General features: G+C 39.0%; 2 protein-coding genes across 2 annotated transcripts in view; one reads left to right on the top strand and one right to left on the bottom strand.

Annotated features, from left to right (window-relative positions):
• FBXL13 (F-box and leucine rich repeat protein 13) overlaps nucleotides 1–16,838 on the bottom strand; it is a 104,761-nt gene that overhangs the window by 39,627 nt on the left and 48,296 nt on the right. Inside the window, exons 10-11 of the mRNA XM_044423268.1 lie at nucleotides 11,683–11,735; nucleotides 7,079–7,179 (exon numbers count right to left, since the gene is read on the bottom strand). Of these exons, the coding sequence (XP_044279203.1) occupies nucleotides 7,079–7,179; nucleotides 11,683–11,735 (154 nt within the window). The remainder of the gene's footprint in view (nucleotides 1–7,078; nucleotides 7,180–11,682; nucleotides 11,736–16,838) is intronic.
• The window catches only part of LRRC17 (leucine rich repeat containing 17), a 36,844-nt gene that overhangs the window by 3,782 nt on the left and 16,224 nt on the right, over nucleotides 1–16,838 (top strand). The window contains exon 2 of the mRNA XM_044423431.1: nucleotides 13,651–14,543. Within this exon, the coding sequence (XP_044279366.1) occupies nucleotides 13,787–14,543 (757 nt within the window). The 5' untranslated portion in view covers nucleotides 13,651–13,786. The remainder of the gene's footprint in view (nucleotides 1–13,650; nucleotides 14,544–16,838) is intronic.

The following is a 16,838-nucleotide window of genomic DNA, read 5'->3' on the forward strand; positions in this document are numbered from 1 at the left end:
TGAGGTAATGGGCTGGATGAGGGCCAATAAACTGAAGCTCAATCCAGACAAGACAAGTTGGTTGGCAGATCGGGCTTCGGTGAAGGTGAATTGAACCTAGTCCTGAATGGGGTTGCACTCCCTCTTAGGGACAAGGTCCGCAGCTTGGGAGTACTCCTCGACCCAGAGCTTTCACTGGAAGCTCACGTGACAGTGGTGGCGAGGAGTGCTTTCTTTCAGCTTCAGCTGATCCATCAGCTGCACCCCTACCTGGAGTACGACTGCCTGGCAACAGTGACACACGCGTTGGTGACTTCCCGACTTGACTTCTGTAACACGCTCTACGTGGGGCTACCCTTGAAGACAGTCCGGATACTTCAATTGGTTCAAATTAGAGCTGCCAGGCTGCTGACGGGGACTGGGCGTTATGTTCACATGACTCCAGTCCTCCGTCAGCTTCACTGGCTTCCCATTGAAGTCCGGGCGCAATTCAAGGTGTGGGTGATGACCTATAAAGCCCTAAACGGCTTGGGTCCTGGTTACCTGAAGGAGCGCTTACGTCCATATATGCCCGCCTGCCCCCTGAGATCTGCGGGAGAGGCCCTTCTCCGGGAACCCTCCGTGAAGGAAATTAGGAGGGTGAGTACTCGGAGGAGGGCTTTCTCTGCGGTGGCGCCCAATCTATGGAATGCGCTCCCCAGAGAGGTCCGCCTGGCGCCGTCATTATTTGTTTTTCGGCGCCAGGCAAAGACCTTTTTATTCAAATGTCATTTTAACTGTTAATAGTATTTATTTATTTTATTATTTGGCCAGGGCAACTTACTTTATACTGTTAATTTATATTATTTTAATTGAAGTTATTTATGTTTGTGAGCCGCCCCGAGGCTTCAGCGAAAGGGGCGACACAGAAATTTTCTAAATAAATAAATAAATAAAATCTATCTACAAATTATAGCCCTCACTCTGAATGAGCCTCACACTCAGTTACATCATAACAGTCAAATCTGATTGCTGTTAAGTGCTATAAATGTTTCTATGAACGGCTGTTTGTACAGCAATAATGGTTTAGAAACTGCAGCTGATTGGGACTGCCAATAGCAGCAAACTAGTGCAAAAGTTTTATTCAGGAGAGAAGTCTGAGCTATTTTTATGCTAAGCTATTTGTTGCTTTTTCTTTTGTTTCTTTTTTGTGGTTGTAAGAAGACAATATAATTGAGATAATAGAGTTAGGCAAGCAATAGAACTGATCCAATGTTCAAATACTAAAACTACAAAAAGTAAAACATTACGTTATGATAGGCATAAATCATTCACGCTGATACAAACACAGCACTGTTGTGATTATAGGTGGAGACAATGAAGCTAGAAACTGTTTAAATTGTCCTTTGCTTTTGTGAAGGGAAAAGCTGGTGATAACAAGAGATTTTTTTTACTACTAGAAAATGAAATAAAGCTATGAAAATATGCAGACATTTAAAACTGCATGTGGCTTAGAGCAAGAATTGTTTAATATAAAGCTACCCAGTTAGCAAGTTACCTCTATAACATCCTTTTTTGGGTTGAGCAAATTGCTAGTAGCTGAGGCACATAACTATGAACAGTGGAGATCCTCAGGATGGGGAACTATTTTGGTAGCTAGAAGGCAAGCCCTGGAGATGAGCTGTCTTTTGCTACCAGCTGACTATGCTAGACCATTGTATTATGCTACATTTATGCATTTGATGATAGCTTGGTATAAGGAAGCCCAAGCTTTTAAGTATAACCTATATACCCCTGCCTGGCTTAAATGGCCTGGGCTGTAAGCCCTAGCATGATTTTTCAGGATGCTTGTAATATAAGCCCTACTCCAAAAATAAGTCCCAGTTAAGAACGTCAGCCAGACGAATGGGGTAACATGGTAGTACATTCGTTGCAACACACAATAGACATATTGCATTATAATAATGTTAATATATAATTAAATATAAATAAATAATATTATTGACATTAATACTTAAAATAAATGATAATATACATTATAATTGAGTATCTGTAAGTACTGAAGTGGGCACCTTTGGACGAGAGGTAAATGCCTATGTAAACAGATGAACATGAGACTTATTGCCGAATGACCAATCAGAGTACAGATGTAATGCACGAATAATGTCAATATGCCGTGTGTTGTAACAGATGTACATGGATGCAAAATTCAGGATGGGTGCAAAAAGGATGGGTGTATTCCATCGAGTACAAGAAAGGAATCGTGGAGGACTCTTGGGGCAAGAATCTTACAGCTTTCGTAAGAAAAAATAAGACATCACCTGAAAATAAGCCCTAATGTGTCTTTTGGAGCAAAAATTAATATAAGATCTGGTTTTATTTTCGGGGAAACACACTATCTGAGATAACATCTCCCATCATGACATCTAAGATCAGTCAAGGGTGTTCTGTTCAGCTTATTGTCTAAACAACATTAGTATGACAGGGGCACACAGAGCATAATGAGAGTTACCATCTTGTAATTGTTGAATACCCTTCTGATAGCATATCTGAGTAACTTCCATAGAAATATAGAAGCTTTCCGTGTAGGTGTCTGTTAACCAAGATTAAACGTGTTGAGACTTATAGTTGAGACTTGAAACTTTGGCTAAATAGAGTACAGATCAAATAAATATGTATATCCTGTATGTGATTATGAACTATAGAATAATGGGAGCATATTTCATAGCCATCCATAACCTTTGAAACTGGAATCCTAAATTTACTTATCTAGAAGGAAACTCCTTTGAAGTAACTAGAGCTACCTTTTGAATGAACTTGCTAAGATTATGTTGCAAGCTTTCAAGGCAAAGATGCTCAGAGAAAAAGTAATACTTTATATCAAAGTATGACCAATATGATTATGTGATTCCAGTGCTTCACCAGTTGCACTGGCTTCCAGTCATCTCCAAGCTGAATTCAAAGTGCTGGCGCTGAGTTTTAAAGCTCTAAACAGATTGGAACAAGAGCACGTAAAGGAAAGCTGCTTCCCACATGCACATGCTCAGGCTCTTCTGAGTGCCCCATTAAAAAGCTAGAGGGCCTTTCCAGTGGTGGCACACCACTTATGGAATAAACTTCCCAAAGGGGATTACCTGGCACCTACACTGCTAATTCTTCTGCACCAGAAAAGGCCCTTTCTTTTCCTCCAAGCATTTTAGAGACCTAGTTCTAATTTTTATGGATTTGTTATCATTTAGTTTTGTGCTTTGCATTATGTTGCATTTATACCTTTAAATATTTGTACACTATTGTATTTTCAATTTTGAAGGGATGTGGGTGGTGCAGCAGGTTAAACCGTTGAGCCACTGGGCTGTTGAATGGAAGGTCTGCAGGTGGGGTGAGTGCCTGGGGTGAGTGCTGCTTTGTCCCAGCTCTTGCCTACCTAGCAGTCCAAAAGCATGCAAATGCGAGTAGATAAATAGGTATCACTTTGCTGGGAAAGGTAACAGAATTCCGTGCACCTGGCATTTAGTCATGCCATCCACATGACTACAGAAGTGTCTTTGGACCATGCTGGCTTACAAACGGAGATAAGCACTGGCCCCAGAGTTGAACACAACTAGCATGTATGTGCAGGGGAACCTTTACCTTTTTATTTTCAATGTTAATTGTTCTGTGGTATTTTAATTTTTAACTGTTCATATTCTGCCCAGATTAGTTATAGACATAATAGAAATGCAATAAATATATGTACTCAAGACAATATAATTGTAATTTTATATAGTTAGTTATATAGTTTATATATACAGCCATCATGTTTATGAGTTTCCATACTTCCCTTTTTTAGAAAAAAGAACTGAAACACATGTTCAGTGAAGTCTTAAAGACTTTGGCACAGTGGAGTAGCATTGCTGTTGTTGTTGTTATTATTATTATTATTATTATTATTATTATTAAATATTATTGTTAAAATCAATATAATTTGAAATAGATTAGTAAGACTACAAACCTAAACATGTGTTCCTCTGTTCCTCTCTATTGGCTATGCTGACTGCGGTTGATGAGTTTACAAATTGCCCATCCCTGCTGTTCACAGCTACTTGGGAACAAGTCTCATCTAATTCCGTGAGGCTGGATAAGCATGCATTGGATCACACTACACATTCCATCCATAAAAACTAGGTCAATTTGTGCTCTGTCTATTATTTTCAATGCACATGCATAGTGTGGAAGGGAGATGGAAGCAGCTAAGGGGACTGGAAACTATTTAATAAGGGTTGCTTTGGCAATGTTCTGGAAATTTCTGCCAATAAACTTTTAGAAGGTCAAGATGTCACACTGAGTTGTTCTTACTTCCCATCCTTGACCTATGTTTGATAATACAACACTGGTGATAAGACAGGACTTATGTATCAGGGAACTGGAAAATCAGGCATCTTAGGTACTATTGGAAGAATGACATTGAAGTGGATTGCATTGTCTTTTAGAGTTTACTGTCATTTACCCTTAGAAGATGTGAAAGGTCACTTTTGGTTTAGTAAGGTTGGTTTTTAATTGACACTAGCCGTGCAATAGCTGCCAGGCAGAGAATTGTGTTCTCCAGTCTCCTCCTATACTGACCTCCTTCCTCTTTCCCATTTAGTGAGACCCTTAAGAAAGGGTTTCTTATGTGTCCTTGTACTGTCTGAGATGTAATGTTTGGAAAATGTGAGAGGGCTTTCTCAGTTGTAGAATCCATTTTCTGAAGCTCAAGGACTCAATGGATCTGCACTCCCTTATCTCGGGCACTATTTTGCTTACCTGCTGAATATGTTTTCCCCTTGGGAATTATTTTTGAATGCATTTTGGTAAATGTTGCTGTTTGCCCATTTGAGTTTTTGTTGTGTTGGTTATAATATATTAATCCACCTTTTTGTTGCTGTGGTTGTATTTTTAAAACCTCTGCATTTGTTAGCTACCTGGAGTGTTGAACTGGAAAGGTGGGTTATAAACATTCCAAATAAATAAATAATCCACAACTTCTAAGGGCAAGTTTCAGTAAATTCAAAGATCCGATTAAATTACAATTCTTAGTCTATCACTTTCCCAACAGTATGAAATTCCTTGACAACAGATGCATAGTCACACAACAATGCTGTACCATTCAAATTCAGCTTGCTTGCTTTCTATCCATTGGTATAGTCTTCTTCCAGTCTCCTCTTTATAAGTAGAGAAGACTTTTGAGCTTTGTAGCCCCCTTGTCTGTCTCAGTCAGAAAATATATTGGCATGTTGCCTGGGAGTTCCTTCTGCTGCTTGCAGAGAACTGCTTAGCAAATATATTGATAACAGACTAATGATTCCAGACTGTATGACGGATAAGGCGCAGGCAGCAGTTCTGTTACATGTGTGAAATGAGGGGGGTAATGCTATTTTCCTGAGAACTGAAAACTGCTTCATCTACTCCATTATTAGAAAGACAGTAACTGTCATTACTACAATTGCAGAGGCAGTCCTATTTCTTGTCTAGGCTTTGTTCCCTGAAGGCGTCTCAGGAACAGAAAACATGCTGCTGGTGTAAGTTGACCACTGTAGGCTTTTCTGCATGTTGCTGTTAATCTGCTATATCTAACTTTTGGTTTCATTACAGAATGGAGATCTGAACTTGACACAAAAAGCTTTTCTGTCACATAACCTCAAGGTAGTGCTGTGCTATGGAAGAATAGACTAGTACACAAGTAGAAAGCTACCCTTTCTTTCTCCATCAGAAATATTATCCCATTTTCCCAAGTTAAAAATCCTAAGAAAGAGCTCTTACAACAAGAACAACACGGACATGAGACCAGAAAATCACAATTGTTGTGCTAAGAACTATAAGTTAGGTATCACAAGTGCACAATAAATACTTCATCCTGAAAAACTCGTGGTTAACTCTAAAAAGGCATTTCTTAAATTATCCATGGATCATCTACAGTGCTACACCTTTAAAATGTCCCAAGATAAATGTTGTCACTCACAAATTCTTTTTAATTCATATTTGCCAATATAGCCAGGTATTTTAAATAGTACATATTATTTCTGATTAATTATCCTAAGCATTATTAAGCAAAGGCTATACTCTATATGCAGTTCTGCTCCATTTGTTTTCCTATGTTAAGTGTTAAACTTATAATTATGCTTTATAACATGTCTTTAAATCAGGGGTCTCAAACTCGCGGCCCGCGGGCCAATTGCCGGGACGGGTGGGGCACGGGGGAGGGGCCCTGCGGCCTTCAAAGTGCCGGCGGCGCCCGGGCCGGCCTCCAGATGAGCAGCCCACCACCCCCGCGGTGGTGGAATACTTGATGCGGCCCAGCCTCACCCAGACTCTACTTCCAGTGGCCCCCAGGTAAGTTGAGTTTGAGACCCCTGCTTTAAATAGTTAAACACTAACAGACCCAAACAGACACAAATGCTTTAACGTATATACTGCAAGTTTATTAAGCAAGAAAATTTCAGGCAAAACTGGGCACTGGAAGACCTGGCCAGAAGAATTAGGGAGTAAAAATAAAAGTAGGTTAGTGATGAATTCCTAGATTCCATCACACTTTGTGGGGCACAAGACATGACAAGTTTCTTGTGCAGGATGGTCTGTCATATCATCCAAACCCTGTCATGGTATTTCCACATGGTATGTTTATTTTTTAGGAACCATGATAAGAAACAATAGTCAGTTCAATGATTTCCAAACTTCATTGTGGTTTGTTTGACCATCCAAACCAGGCTTTGTCATCCAGGTAAAAAACACACACACCATGGAAATATACAGCGTTACTTATTGGAACATGTGAACCAAGCCATTACTTTAAGCCACCAAGCCATCAACTACTCACTGTAGTCTTGGAAAGGTTGTTCCCAGCCTATGTTCCCCATACTAAAAATGAGGTATCAATAATTTACATACCAAACTTGTGGGGTAAAATAAGAGATGGTTAATACTGCACTCTGCAGAGAAGAAGATATTGTTCCTTCCATATGATACTAATAGATGATAAATAGAGAGAAACTAAACTCTCAAATGATGGAATCCAGTGAAATGAAATGCTAAAATGGTAATATTGCAACTTTTTCTTATATTGTCATATTAAAATCCAAGTTTTCTTATAAAGGAAATGTATTACCTTGATAATAGTCGTAGTGTGCCATTGGTGATGTCAGTGTGAGATAAATTTAAGTAAAGGAGAACTGGACAACCTTCTGATACAATTCTCATTAATTCATCCTGCCCAACATGGAAAACCATAAATTAAATCGGTTGCATTTAAAAGGTAGTATATGATGGTTATCTATCAGAAGCATTTTTCAATTGTATTCCATAACAATTATAAATACTGTAATGTCAAATATTACTGCATGCCCAATAGATTAACTAGCACAATCTATCATGACCAAATTCATATAGAACATATGATGCAACTAAAAAGGACTACAACTCCCAACATGCTCTAGAGAATTGTAGACCTTTTTTTGTCTAAACATATTTCCATAAATTGTCTTTGTCGCCTTTCAGCTGTCCTGTAGAAGGGAACAGAAGCAGTGCATAACAGTGGGGCAAACATGTTTACTTATCAGCATTTATAGTATTTTACAGAGAGGAGAAGGGGCTGGGTTATTTCTTTCCTGTTGATGGTGCTGTCAAAATTGACTTCAGCTCACCATCTATGATCCTGATTCAGCAAACATCTGAACCTGATCCAGTACAGTTCACACAGGCAATTGTGTATTTTGTTTTAATCCTCATTGGCCTGTACCAGCAAATTAATGCTTTCTCCTACCCTGTGCTGTCAGGATTGCTGTTCAGAAGAAGAAACTACAATCAGTTTGAACAGGACCACAGTATCACAATTAAGAATCCTTCTGGCAGATTGAATCAGATGATCCCAGGAAGCCACTCTCAGGTCACTAAATTAACTAAGACTCCTGGGACTGCTCCCTCGTTATAGGCAACTTATACTGAGAGAGCCTATCTCTATGTACTGGCCGGCTGAATGGCTACTCTGCGTATTTGCCAAATTTCAGATGTAAGCACCTAACTACATCCTCCAAAATGATACCATAAAATTACATTTTTACACAGAAATTATCATGAATCCTAAACTGGATCTCAATTTTATTTTGTCTTTATATCTTTCTCCAAATATTGAGAATTTTAAGGGAGGAGAAACACTGGAAAAGCAAATGATGAGTCCTTTACCTTAAAACAATTAAAGCAAAGAATTTTGCAATTCCCCATTAAATTACATTGCACTGTAAAATGCTCTACAACTGAATCTCAAGTGTAAAAGGTTGTTCAATGCACTTTCTTGAAGGGCAAGAAATTGTTCTTTTTCAGTGCATCCAAAGAAGTACTTGTGTGAGGACATCTTGAAAGAAAATTCTCCTTTGCAGACCCTTAGCCTGAGAAATAGGGAGTGGATGATGGAATCAAGTAACTTTGGACAGAAGCGGTTTGTATAACTGGGAACTTTGTCTGCATAAACTGCCTCTAATCCATTAGGTAGAATTTTTCAGAGAAGATGAAGGAATTCCCCTTCTGTAAGCTTTCCTTCAAGACCACTGCTTTGAATGTAATGTTTTGCTGAATGTTAATTTACAACATTTGAGTAAAAGCAGCTTCTGTAAGCATGCAGATGTTCTTGGCTATCAAACAGAAATTCCCTTTTGCTATTAGAAGAAGCTGCTTAAAAATGTGGAGGAGGAACTGCTGTGTCCCTTCATTCCATCATATATTTCACTTCACTTGTTCTCTCCAGTTATATGGTGTACCTTTTAATACATCTTTGAGAAAATTAATTTACAGTCTTTAAAGTCATGAATGTGCCATTTTTAGGGCCAAACTGAATAGGACAGTAACAGTCCTTTCTTTAAATAGGGAACTGCTCAACCATTCATAGAAAGAGTTGAGACCCTGCAAAAAGGTTGCATCAATGAGGGGCACTGAAGCCAGCCTCAGCCTCTCATTTATCTCCCTGCAGCTTATCTTCATAAGTGTTTTTTCATCTTAGAAAGTACACTCCTAGTATGGAAATTTGATTGATGAGGAAAGTGCCCAGGAAAAGAAACAGCAGAGCAGGATGAACTAGGGAAAATAAATACTGCATTCCTCATGAACGTTTGCTGTTAAAATAAACCCAACACTCCCTTTCTGGGTAATCAGGACAATTCTGAGTTTACACAGAATTGCCACTGCCATGGATAGTTTCATGTTCAGTAATGTGGATATATCTAATCAAGTCTTCTTTTCTTCTTCCACTTACACAATGTGGTTGCCTTCCACTGGACTGTCATCACATTTGGCAGTAGTACATGTGGAAACATCCAACAGAAACACACTGTTGGCATAACGAAGAAACCGAAAAGGTTTAATGTCATTTATTCCTCCAACTGGTGTTCTAGGCTTGATCAGGGAAAACAGTAAGGTCCACTCAGACTAGCATAAAACTAGAGTGTGCTAATTTAGAAGTGTTTCTAAAAAATAGTCTATATATCTGCTTTAAATTGAAACTTTTGAATAATTTTCTGTTTGTCCTTATTTTCTCAAAGAAAAATCCATATTCTTTTTGATTCATATAAATATAAAAGGGTACTAATTTGAAAATTAAGTAATTTGGGATCTGTTTGAAATACTTGCTCCCATACATCTTCTATCTGACAGACTATATGCATTGCACACTGAGAGATGTATATGCTGATAGAATATTTTCCAGGAATCATGACCTTGAAAAAGATGGCACTGAATCTCACTGATTTTTCACCCTGGCTCTGTTATGCAGAAGTACTCAGATTTTCTGATAGTTATGCTATTATCAGGGAAGTCTGTTGTCTTTTTCTTTGTCAGAAATGAATCTCTTACATTTGGAAATACCTTTATATGTCTAAACCTGACTGGCTTCAGTATCAACTGCAGTATCTACCCAATATCAACTGTAATGTCTTTTGAGGTCACTGTGGCTCCCCCACTTTTCTTTTGGAATTCACTTTTCTCAATTTACAAAGTGACAGTCAGTAGTAGCCTTCTAAGTGCTCAACTGGCACACCTGATTGGCTATCACTGGTTTGCCGCCAATTTTTTGATGTTTGCTTTTGCACTCAAGATTTTTATGTTTGTGATGTACCAAAAGATCAAGGCTTACCTCTTTACCTATTGAACTGGTTATTTATAAAAGCCAATACAAGAAAAGGTCTTTCTTTTTAATCTATACAATTTGACTCCCTGATCATTACACAGAAAATAGATTTGAAGTCCCTGTCATTTGTGATACTCCCTTTGCGTTTGCTCTTAATCCTCATTTGAATCGATTACATTGGAATTACTTGAGCAACACAAATCAGATTTTGAGAAGGTACTAAGTTGCCTTTCTGTTCACAGAAAAGTACTGCAGGAAGCGGAATTTTCATCAACACGCCTTCCATTCTGCAGCCCACACATCCTGTAACATTCCTTAGGGTCTCCCAAGTCCAAAGAACAGTTTCAGAATGCGCAGGGCACTGCAAAAGAAAGTAAAAGGAAAGCTCCATTCCATTCCATGAACTCTATTTTATTCACAGAAAGTAAGTTAATAATTAAAGATCATTTTCTGACAACATGATTAGCAATATTTATTGGCAACCATTTATGCCTGGTTCATATGACACACGTTATCTTTTGGCATTATTTTAAACCAATAATGTGTGTAACTGTATCTCATTATCCCTGGTGATCCCTGACATAGCTTGTCAGTAACACCACATTGTTGTTGTTAACATACCATCAGGTCATACCAACTTCTGGAGACCCCATGAATTAATGCTCTCCAAAATGTCCTGTCTCTGACAGTGCTGCTCAGCTCTTAGAACTCAAGGCTGTAGCTTCCTTTATGGAACTGCCTTTGAGATTCTCTAGCATTATTTGTCTTTCACTAGTGAATTTTGGCTTGTCATGATATGCAAATACAAGAGTTTCATCAGTTTTGCTTCCAGGAAAAAATTTGGTTTGATCTGATCTAGGACCTACTTGTCCTTCTGTCAGTCCATAGATATTTGCAGAGTTCTCCAGGGACATGTTTCAAATGCTTCAACTGTCTTCATGGCAGCATTCTTCCTTTTCCAGGTTTCACAACCATACAAAGTGAAAGATCACACTTATTATAGTCTAATTCCCCAGTTGACCAAGAGCATATTGGTTGGAGGCTTGACTTCCCTGCCTGCAGTTTTTGAGTTGCGTTTTTGCTGTGGTAACAAACTAAATTAAATTTAATTAAGTTTCTCCTTCATTCTGTAGATATTGTACATTGCAGCTGAAGGGATGATGCTATACGGTGCCTGTCAGCCAGGCTGCTACTACCATTGCAGGGCAAGCAAGAGACTTTCTGTGTTACAGTCCAGATAGTCAGAATGTTTAGATTAGTAGTAAGTCCTTTTCTTGTATTGGCTTATATAAACAATGTTTTAATAGATGAAGGGGTAACCCCTAATCTTTTGAAGCACTATAAACATACAATCTTTGCTGTAGACCTACTTGGTACAGATATTTTAAAAGAACCATTGGTACGGAATGATGCCATGAATTTATAATAAACTCCTTGATTGCAAACTATGAAGTCAGATGGTTTCCAAATCTAAAGCATCTGGTTAAGTAATACTGTACTTGGCTCCTGCATTTTCTTTAAGAATAAAAAATGGAACTACAATTTACTATCATTGAATTTTTGTAAAGGTGGCTCATATTTGTAAAATTAGTACTTACATTTAACCCTTGACATTCAGAGACATTTAACTCTTGCAAATTCTTACACTGACCTAAATTTAACAAGAAATCAATAACCTGAATTAATGATTAGTGTGATATTTAGTATGTTTCAGTGACATCTGTTCAAAATTGGTAATGGGGAGGAAAATAACAACATATAGGGCAGTGATGGTGAACCTTTTAGAGACTGAGTGCTCAAACTGCAACCCAAAACCCACTTATTTCTCACAAGTGCCAACACTGCAATAGAACCTGAATATCGAGGTTTTAGTTTAGAAAAAATAACTCATATATTAACATCTTTTGTCTTAAAAGAAAAATACAATAACAGAGCTTTCAATGATACAAACAGCTTTTTATTGAAAGGTAAAAGTTTGCATTTCGCAAGCAAATATATACATCCTTCCTCTTGTTTTCATAAATTATTCACAAAGAACTAAATATGATGCTGCAGATTCAAATATGCCAGGGGGACAGAACAACATTAAAAGAATCTCAGTCTCTTAATTAGAACATCTCTTTGCTAAATCTTAGATACTAAATTTCAATTTTTCATAAGAAAACTCAAAGCTAAAATCTTGCGTTAATAAAAACAAACGTATTAAAATTCACAGACAGTCCAATCAAATATATATCCCCTTGGCAGCACACTGACCGACCATGCAAAAGCTCAAATGAGTCGTGGCTAATGAGTTGTGGCTCATGACATCATTTCCTGGCACCGCTACTCTTTTCCAAGTATGTGCATGTTCCCTATGTGTGCTGTTATCTGATGCTCAGCTGCTGGGGCGATGCTGGGGCAACTTGGCTCGCATGCCGACAGAGAGGGCTCTGCGTGCCCGCTGCAGCACATGTGCCATAGGATTGCCACCACTGATACAGGGGAACTATTCAAATGCTTTGAGACTCTGGTTCAGCTAAACAGAGGATGATACTATATTACAATTATAAAGATTTATCTGCAATTTTAAACATATATGTGGAGGCAAGTTCCACTGAACATGCTGAGACTTACACTGTTAGACTGTAGTGTCTGTTCTTTAATGGTGAAATGCCATAGATTGAATCCAGACTACTTGAGGTTTAGAACAGACCTATCAAAATTATAACTAACTCATCCCATTGATTTCAGTAGGTCTTCTCTGAACATGACCGAAAGGTCATAAGACCAAACCTTAGTCCATTGTGCTACAACTTAAGTCACTTTCTCATTGTGATCAGTAGCACTGCAGAGGCCTTTCCCTATGATTACATGAAAAAAGCATTAATATTAAGATATATTCAGCTGTTCTACACATGCTCACATCACCTATGACTTGCAAGCTCAAAACTGTTGGAGGCTTTCCTAGTGAGACTTGTGCATACTACCAGTTATATTGCTCTCCTCTGGCAGCTCCCAGGCTTAATGGGGTCAAGAAGAATGTCAGTACATAAAAGGTTATGTCCCTCCATTTTTCTGTCCACTGTCAATTCCAAGCATGGATAGGGCAATTGCAAGCTTTTGGGAGGGGAATTAACAAAGACCTTGGGGTACATGCCACCACTGGCTTAAATGATTAAGAAGAGAGGAGGGGGAAGGATGGAAAAGCAAGGGCAGAGCAAATCCATGCAATGCCCATTTGTCTGTCTGAAATTTCTTCAAACAACAAACATCCTGATGGCTTAGCATGTTGTGCAAACCTGCCCATATTGTGTTCAGTTAATAGAGGCTAAACAAATTCACTCAGAGATCCCTGTGTCAGTTCAGTGCAAAGGTATTTTACATGACATCAGAAAGATACTTAAGTCAGGCATTTTACATTATTCTTAAGAGGGAAGCATGCCATTATTGCCCCTGTCAAAATTTGTTTTCAAGATTTCCAATATACTATACAGGAAATGATTTTGATAAAGAACAAGTTTTGGTTTATTATATAATCTTCTACAGAAATAACATTCTAACATTCTGCTTTTGTTCCAACACAGAAAGTCCAAATACCCCAGCTGTGCCTCCTTGATTCAGAACTACGCTAGTTTAAGACTTTCAAACTCAGATTTCAAAGGAATACTCTGACTGTTCCAGCTGTCTGTTCGAAGTAATTGGGGCCAGCTGGATGTCAGGATGCAAGTGGTTACAATTATAATACTACTTTTCTTTTGTAAAGCAGCTGACTTTAGGAAGACAAGAAATGGAAGTTCAAGAAACAAAGCAAACAATGGACAGACAAATGGCTTAAGGAAAGCATCTGGCACTGTTAAGCGTTACACACGTGGCCCCCCATGTGACATATACACCTATCTTCATGACAAATACTTAGATTGCCAAGAAAGAAAACTGACATTTGTATTGTCAGATTGGCCTGAAGATTTAAAACACATCCTCCTAGCCAGAAACAGGATTCGTAAACTGAAGAACAATGTGTTTTCCAACTACAAAAAACTGAGAAGCCTAGATTTACAACAGAATGAGATAACAAGAATTGAGGACCAAGCCTTTTTTGGGTTAAATAAACTAACTACACTTTTACTCCAGCATAATCAGCTTAAGACTTTGTCTGAGGAGGTGTTTATTTACATGCCTCTTTTAAGTTACTTGCGCCTCTATGATAATCCTTGGCATTGCAACTGTCAAATGGAAACTCTTATATCAATGTTGCAGCTTCCAAGAAACAGGAACTTGGGAAATTATGCTAAATGTGCACATCCAACAGAACTGAAAGATCAAAAGCTCAAGCAAACTAAAGTTGAACAGCTGTGCAATGAGGTGGAAAGACTAGATCGTCAAAGACCAAAACCTGAAGTCAGCAGACCTGAATTTGATTCTTCTCTTTGTCACATTTATGTGTTTCCTGTGCAAACACTGGATTGCAGAAAGAAAGGTTTGTAGAAGTTACTTATTTATATTGACCTTTCAGGTGTGCATTAATGATCACATCACAAGATTGTAATTACAGGCTTTCCTCTCAAGTATTGAAAGGGCAGCAAATACATTTGCAAAAAGTTTTAGTGGCTATGGACTGCAACTGCAGTAGCATTTCACTACCCAACTATTAACCATAACAATGAATAAGCTATGATATGAAATTATGCCATCCTGATGACATGCCATAAGTGAGCACATTTGGCAAGAGCACCAGATATGAGGAACCTGCAAGTAAAATAACTTGCACCCCTGTGTTAAGGATAGGTTGGATAAATTGTTTTCCTGTTCCCCAGGAAACTACAAGCAGTAGATGCTGCGGTTTATATTTAATAATAACCAGTTCAACTGATTGATCTGAAACTTAGCAGCCTTGGCAATGTCCATTTGAAAATGGTCCATGTTGATTTTGAATGGCTAATTTGTGGGAGTTTGAAATTTGACAAGTGGCTTCCAGCAGTTTGACAAGATTTGTCAGGGTTTTTTTCTACAGACTTTTCTGGGGTTAGACTGTGTTGGCTAATTACTTGATTTGTGTCTTTTGTGAGCCAGTATTTGTTTTAGGTAAAGGGGAAAATCTACTAGTTTGCCATACCAGGAATGTGTTTCTGGTTTGCAGTGTTTTTTTTGTAAGAAAAAAGGTGCCGGAACTCATGAAATCATTTACCTTTTGCATGTAGTTAATCACTGTACCCACACCCACACACATCAGTTGTGTAATGAAACATAATGGTCGCCGCCCACAGTAAGCACTCAGCGCGTGACCACACAACCAATCACAAGCCGAGCAGTGCCACAAGCCGAGCAGCATCATCACAACCAGTGCGGACGAAGTACACATGCATCGTATTCAACACACAAGCAGCTCGCATACACCATTTTAATGATTTTGCCACCGACCTGCTACACTTGACAGGGCGATTCAAATCCACGTGGACCAAACATCAAATTTTTAAAAGTTTCTTTTAAAACTTGGAAAATCTGTTGAAAAAAGGTGCCAGAACTCTGTTTCGGTGCGATCTATGACAAAAAAAGCACTGCTGGTTTGTATGAAAAATACAAATGTTTGGCCAGTTTAACCTATGGTGAGTGATGAGGTGTTGCTACATAGGCCCACTAGCAATGTGCATTGCCTAACAACAGCCTTAGAATGAACTTGTAGAGGGTAACACACTTGGCCTTATTTAGTAGTTTGGTTTGTTTAGAGCAACATCTCTTAAAATGTGGATTTGGGTCCAGTAGTGGGGTCTCAGCCACAGTTTGGATGGGCTTCAGTACTGCAGCCCACTCAGTCCCACCAGCAGGAGGGAAGGTTGAAAGAAACTGACTGTGTAAGAGATGGGGGTTACAAGTTAAATGTGTACGGAGGAGAGGGAAACAGCAGGAGATCAGTAATAATATTTTGAGAGGTATGTGGAAGGAGGAAAGCAATACAGAATAAATAGTTCCCTACTTAGATACTCTAAGTTTTGCCTGAATTAGGGAGGCTGAGTAATGTTAACTCAAGAGCCAGTCCCTGTACTTGAGAGAAGCTGAATTCAGACCCAGCGTTGCAGTTTTGGCTTTTGCCATTCTCCAGCCTTGTTCCTTAGAAAGGGTTGCTGAATTAAGGTTGCTGAATTAAGGGCAGAGAGCCCAGCGCATTTATATTATGTGCATGACTGGCAGAAATTCAATAGGTGCATCTTTACTTGGCATACACACATAGAAGCAGCACCTGAGAATATTCCTCCAGTACCTCAGCTGCACGACAGCTAGAAGTTCAACAGGTACAGTTCACATGCCCAAATATTGTGAGAAGCTTCATCTACTGAGCCATTGGATACACTGGCTGTAGTCACATCACTTGAAGCAATGTCACTTGCATGGCATGGTATCTCACCTTGTGTCCTGGGTTGAGATGTGTGTAGTTTCCACATATCATTGCCTTTTTCTTTTTTCTGCTGCTCAGTGCTACTCACTACAGTAGCACTGTCATTCTAGAGGACCACTGCAAGAGCATTCCCCTGTGCTGTCTTGCTCTGTGCCAATGTGCAAGTATACCCATCCACAACACACCCTTCTCCCCACTCGCTGCTCATGTGTCTGTGCCCCCTCCACGTACAGGACTCTCACACACTGGAGGAGCCACCTTCCCTCTGCAGCAAGGCATGTGCAGGGCAACAGCACGGGAACCTATGCCAAGAGGCAGATGGAGCACATCCAGGCAGACTTTCTCAAAGGTGCCTGTCTAGGCATCTGTCCAGGAAAGTTT

This window comes from Varanus komodoensis, unplaced genomic scaffold, assembly GCF_004798865.1.
Source record: "Varanus komodoensis strain SLA01 unplaced genomic scaffold, ASM479886v1 scaffold13_3, whole genome shotgun sequence".
NCBI lineage: Eukaryota > Metazoa > Chordata > Lepidosauria > Squamata > Varanidae > Varanus > Varanus komodoensis.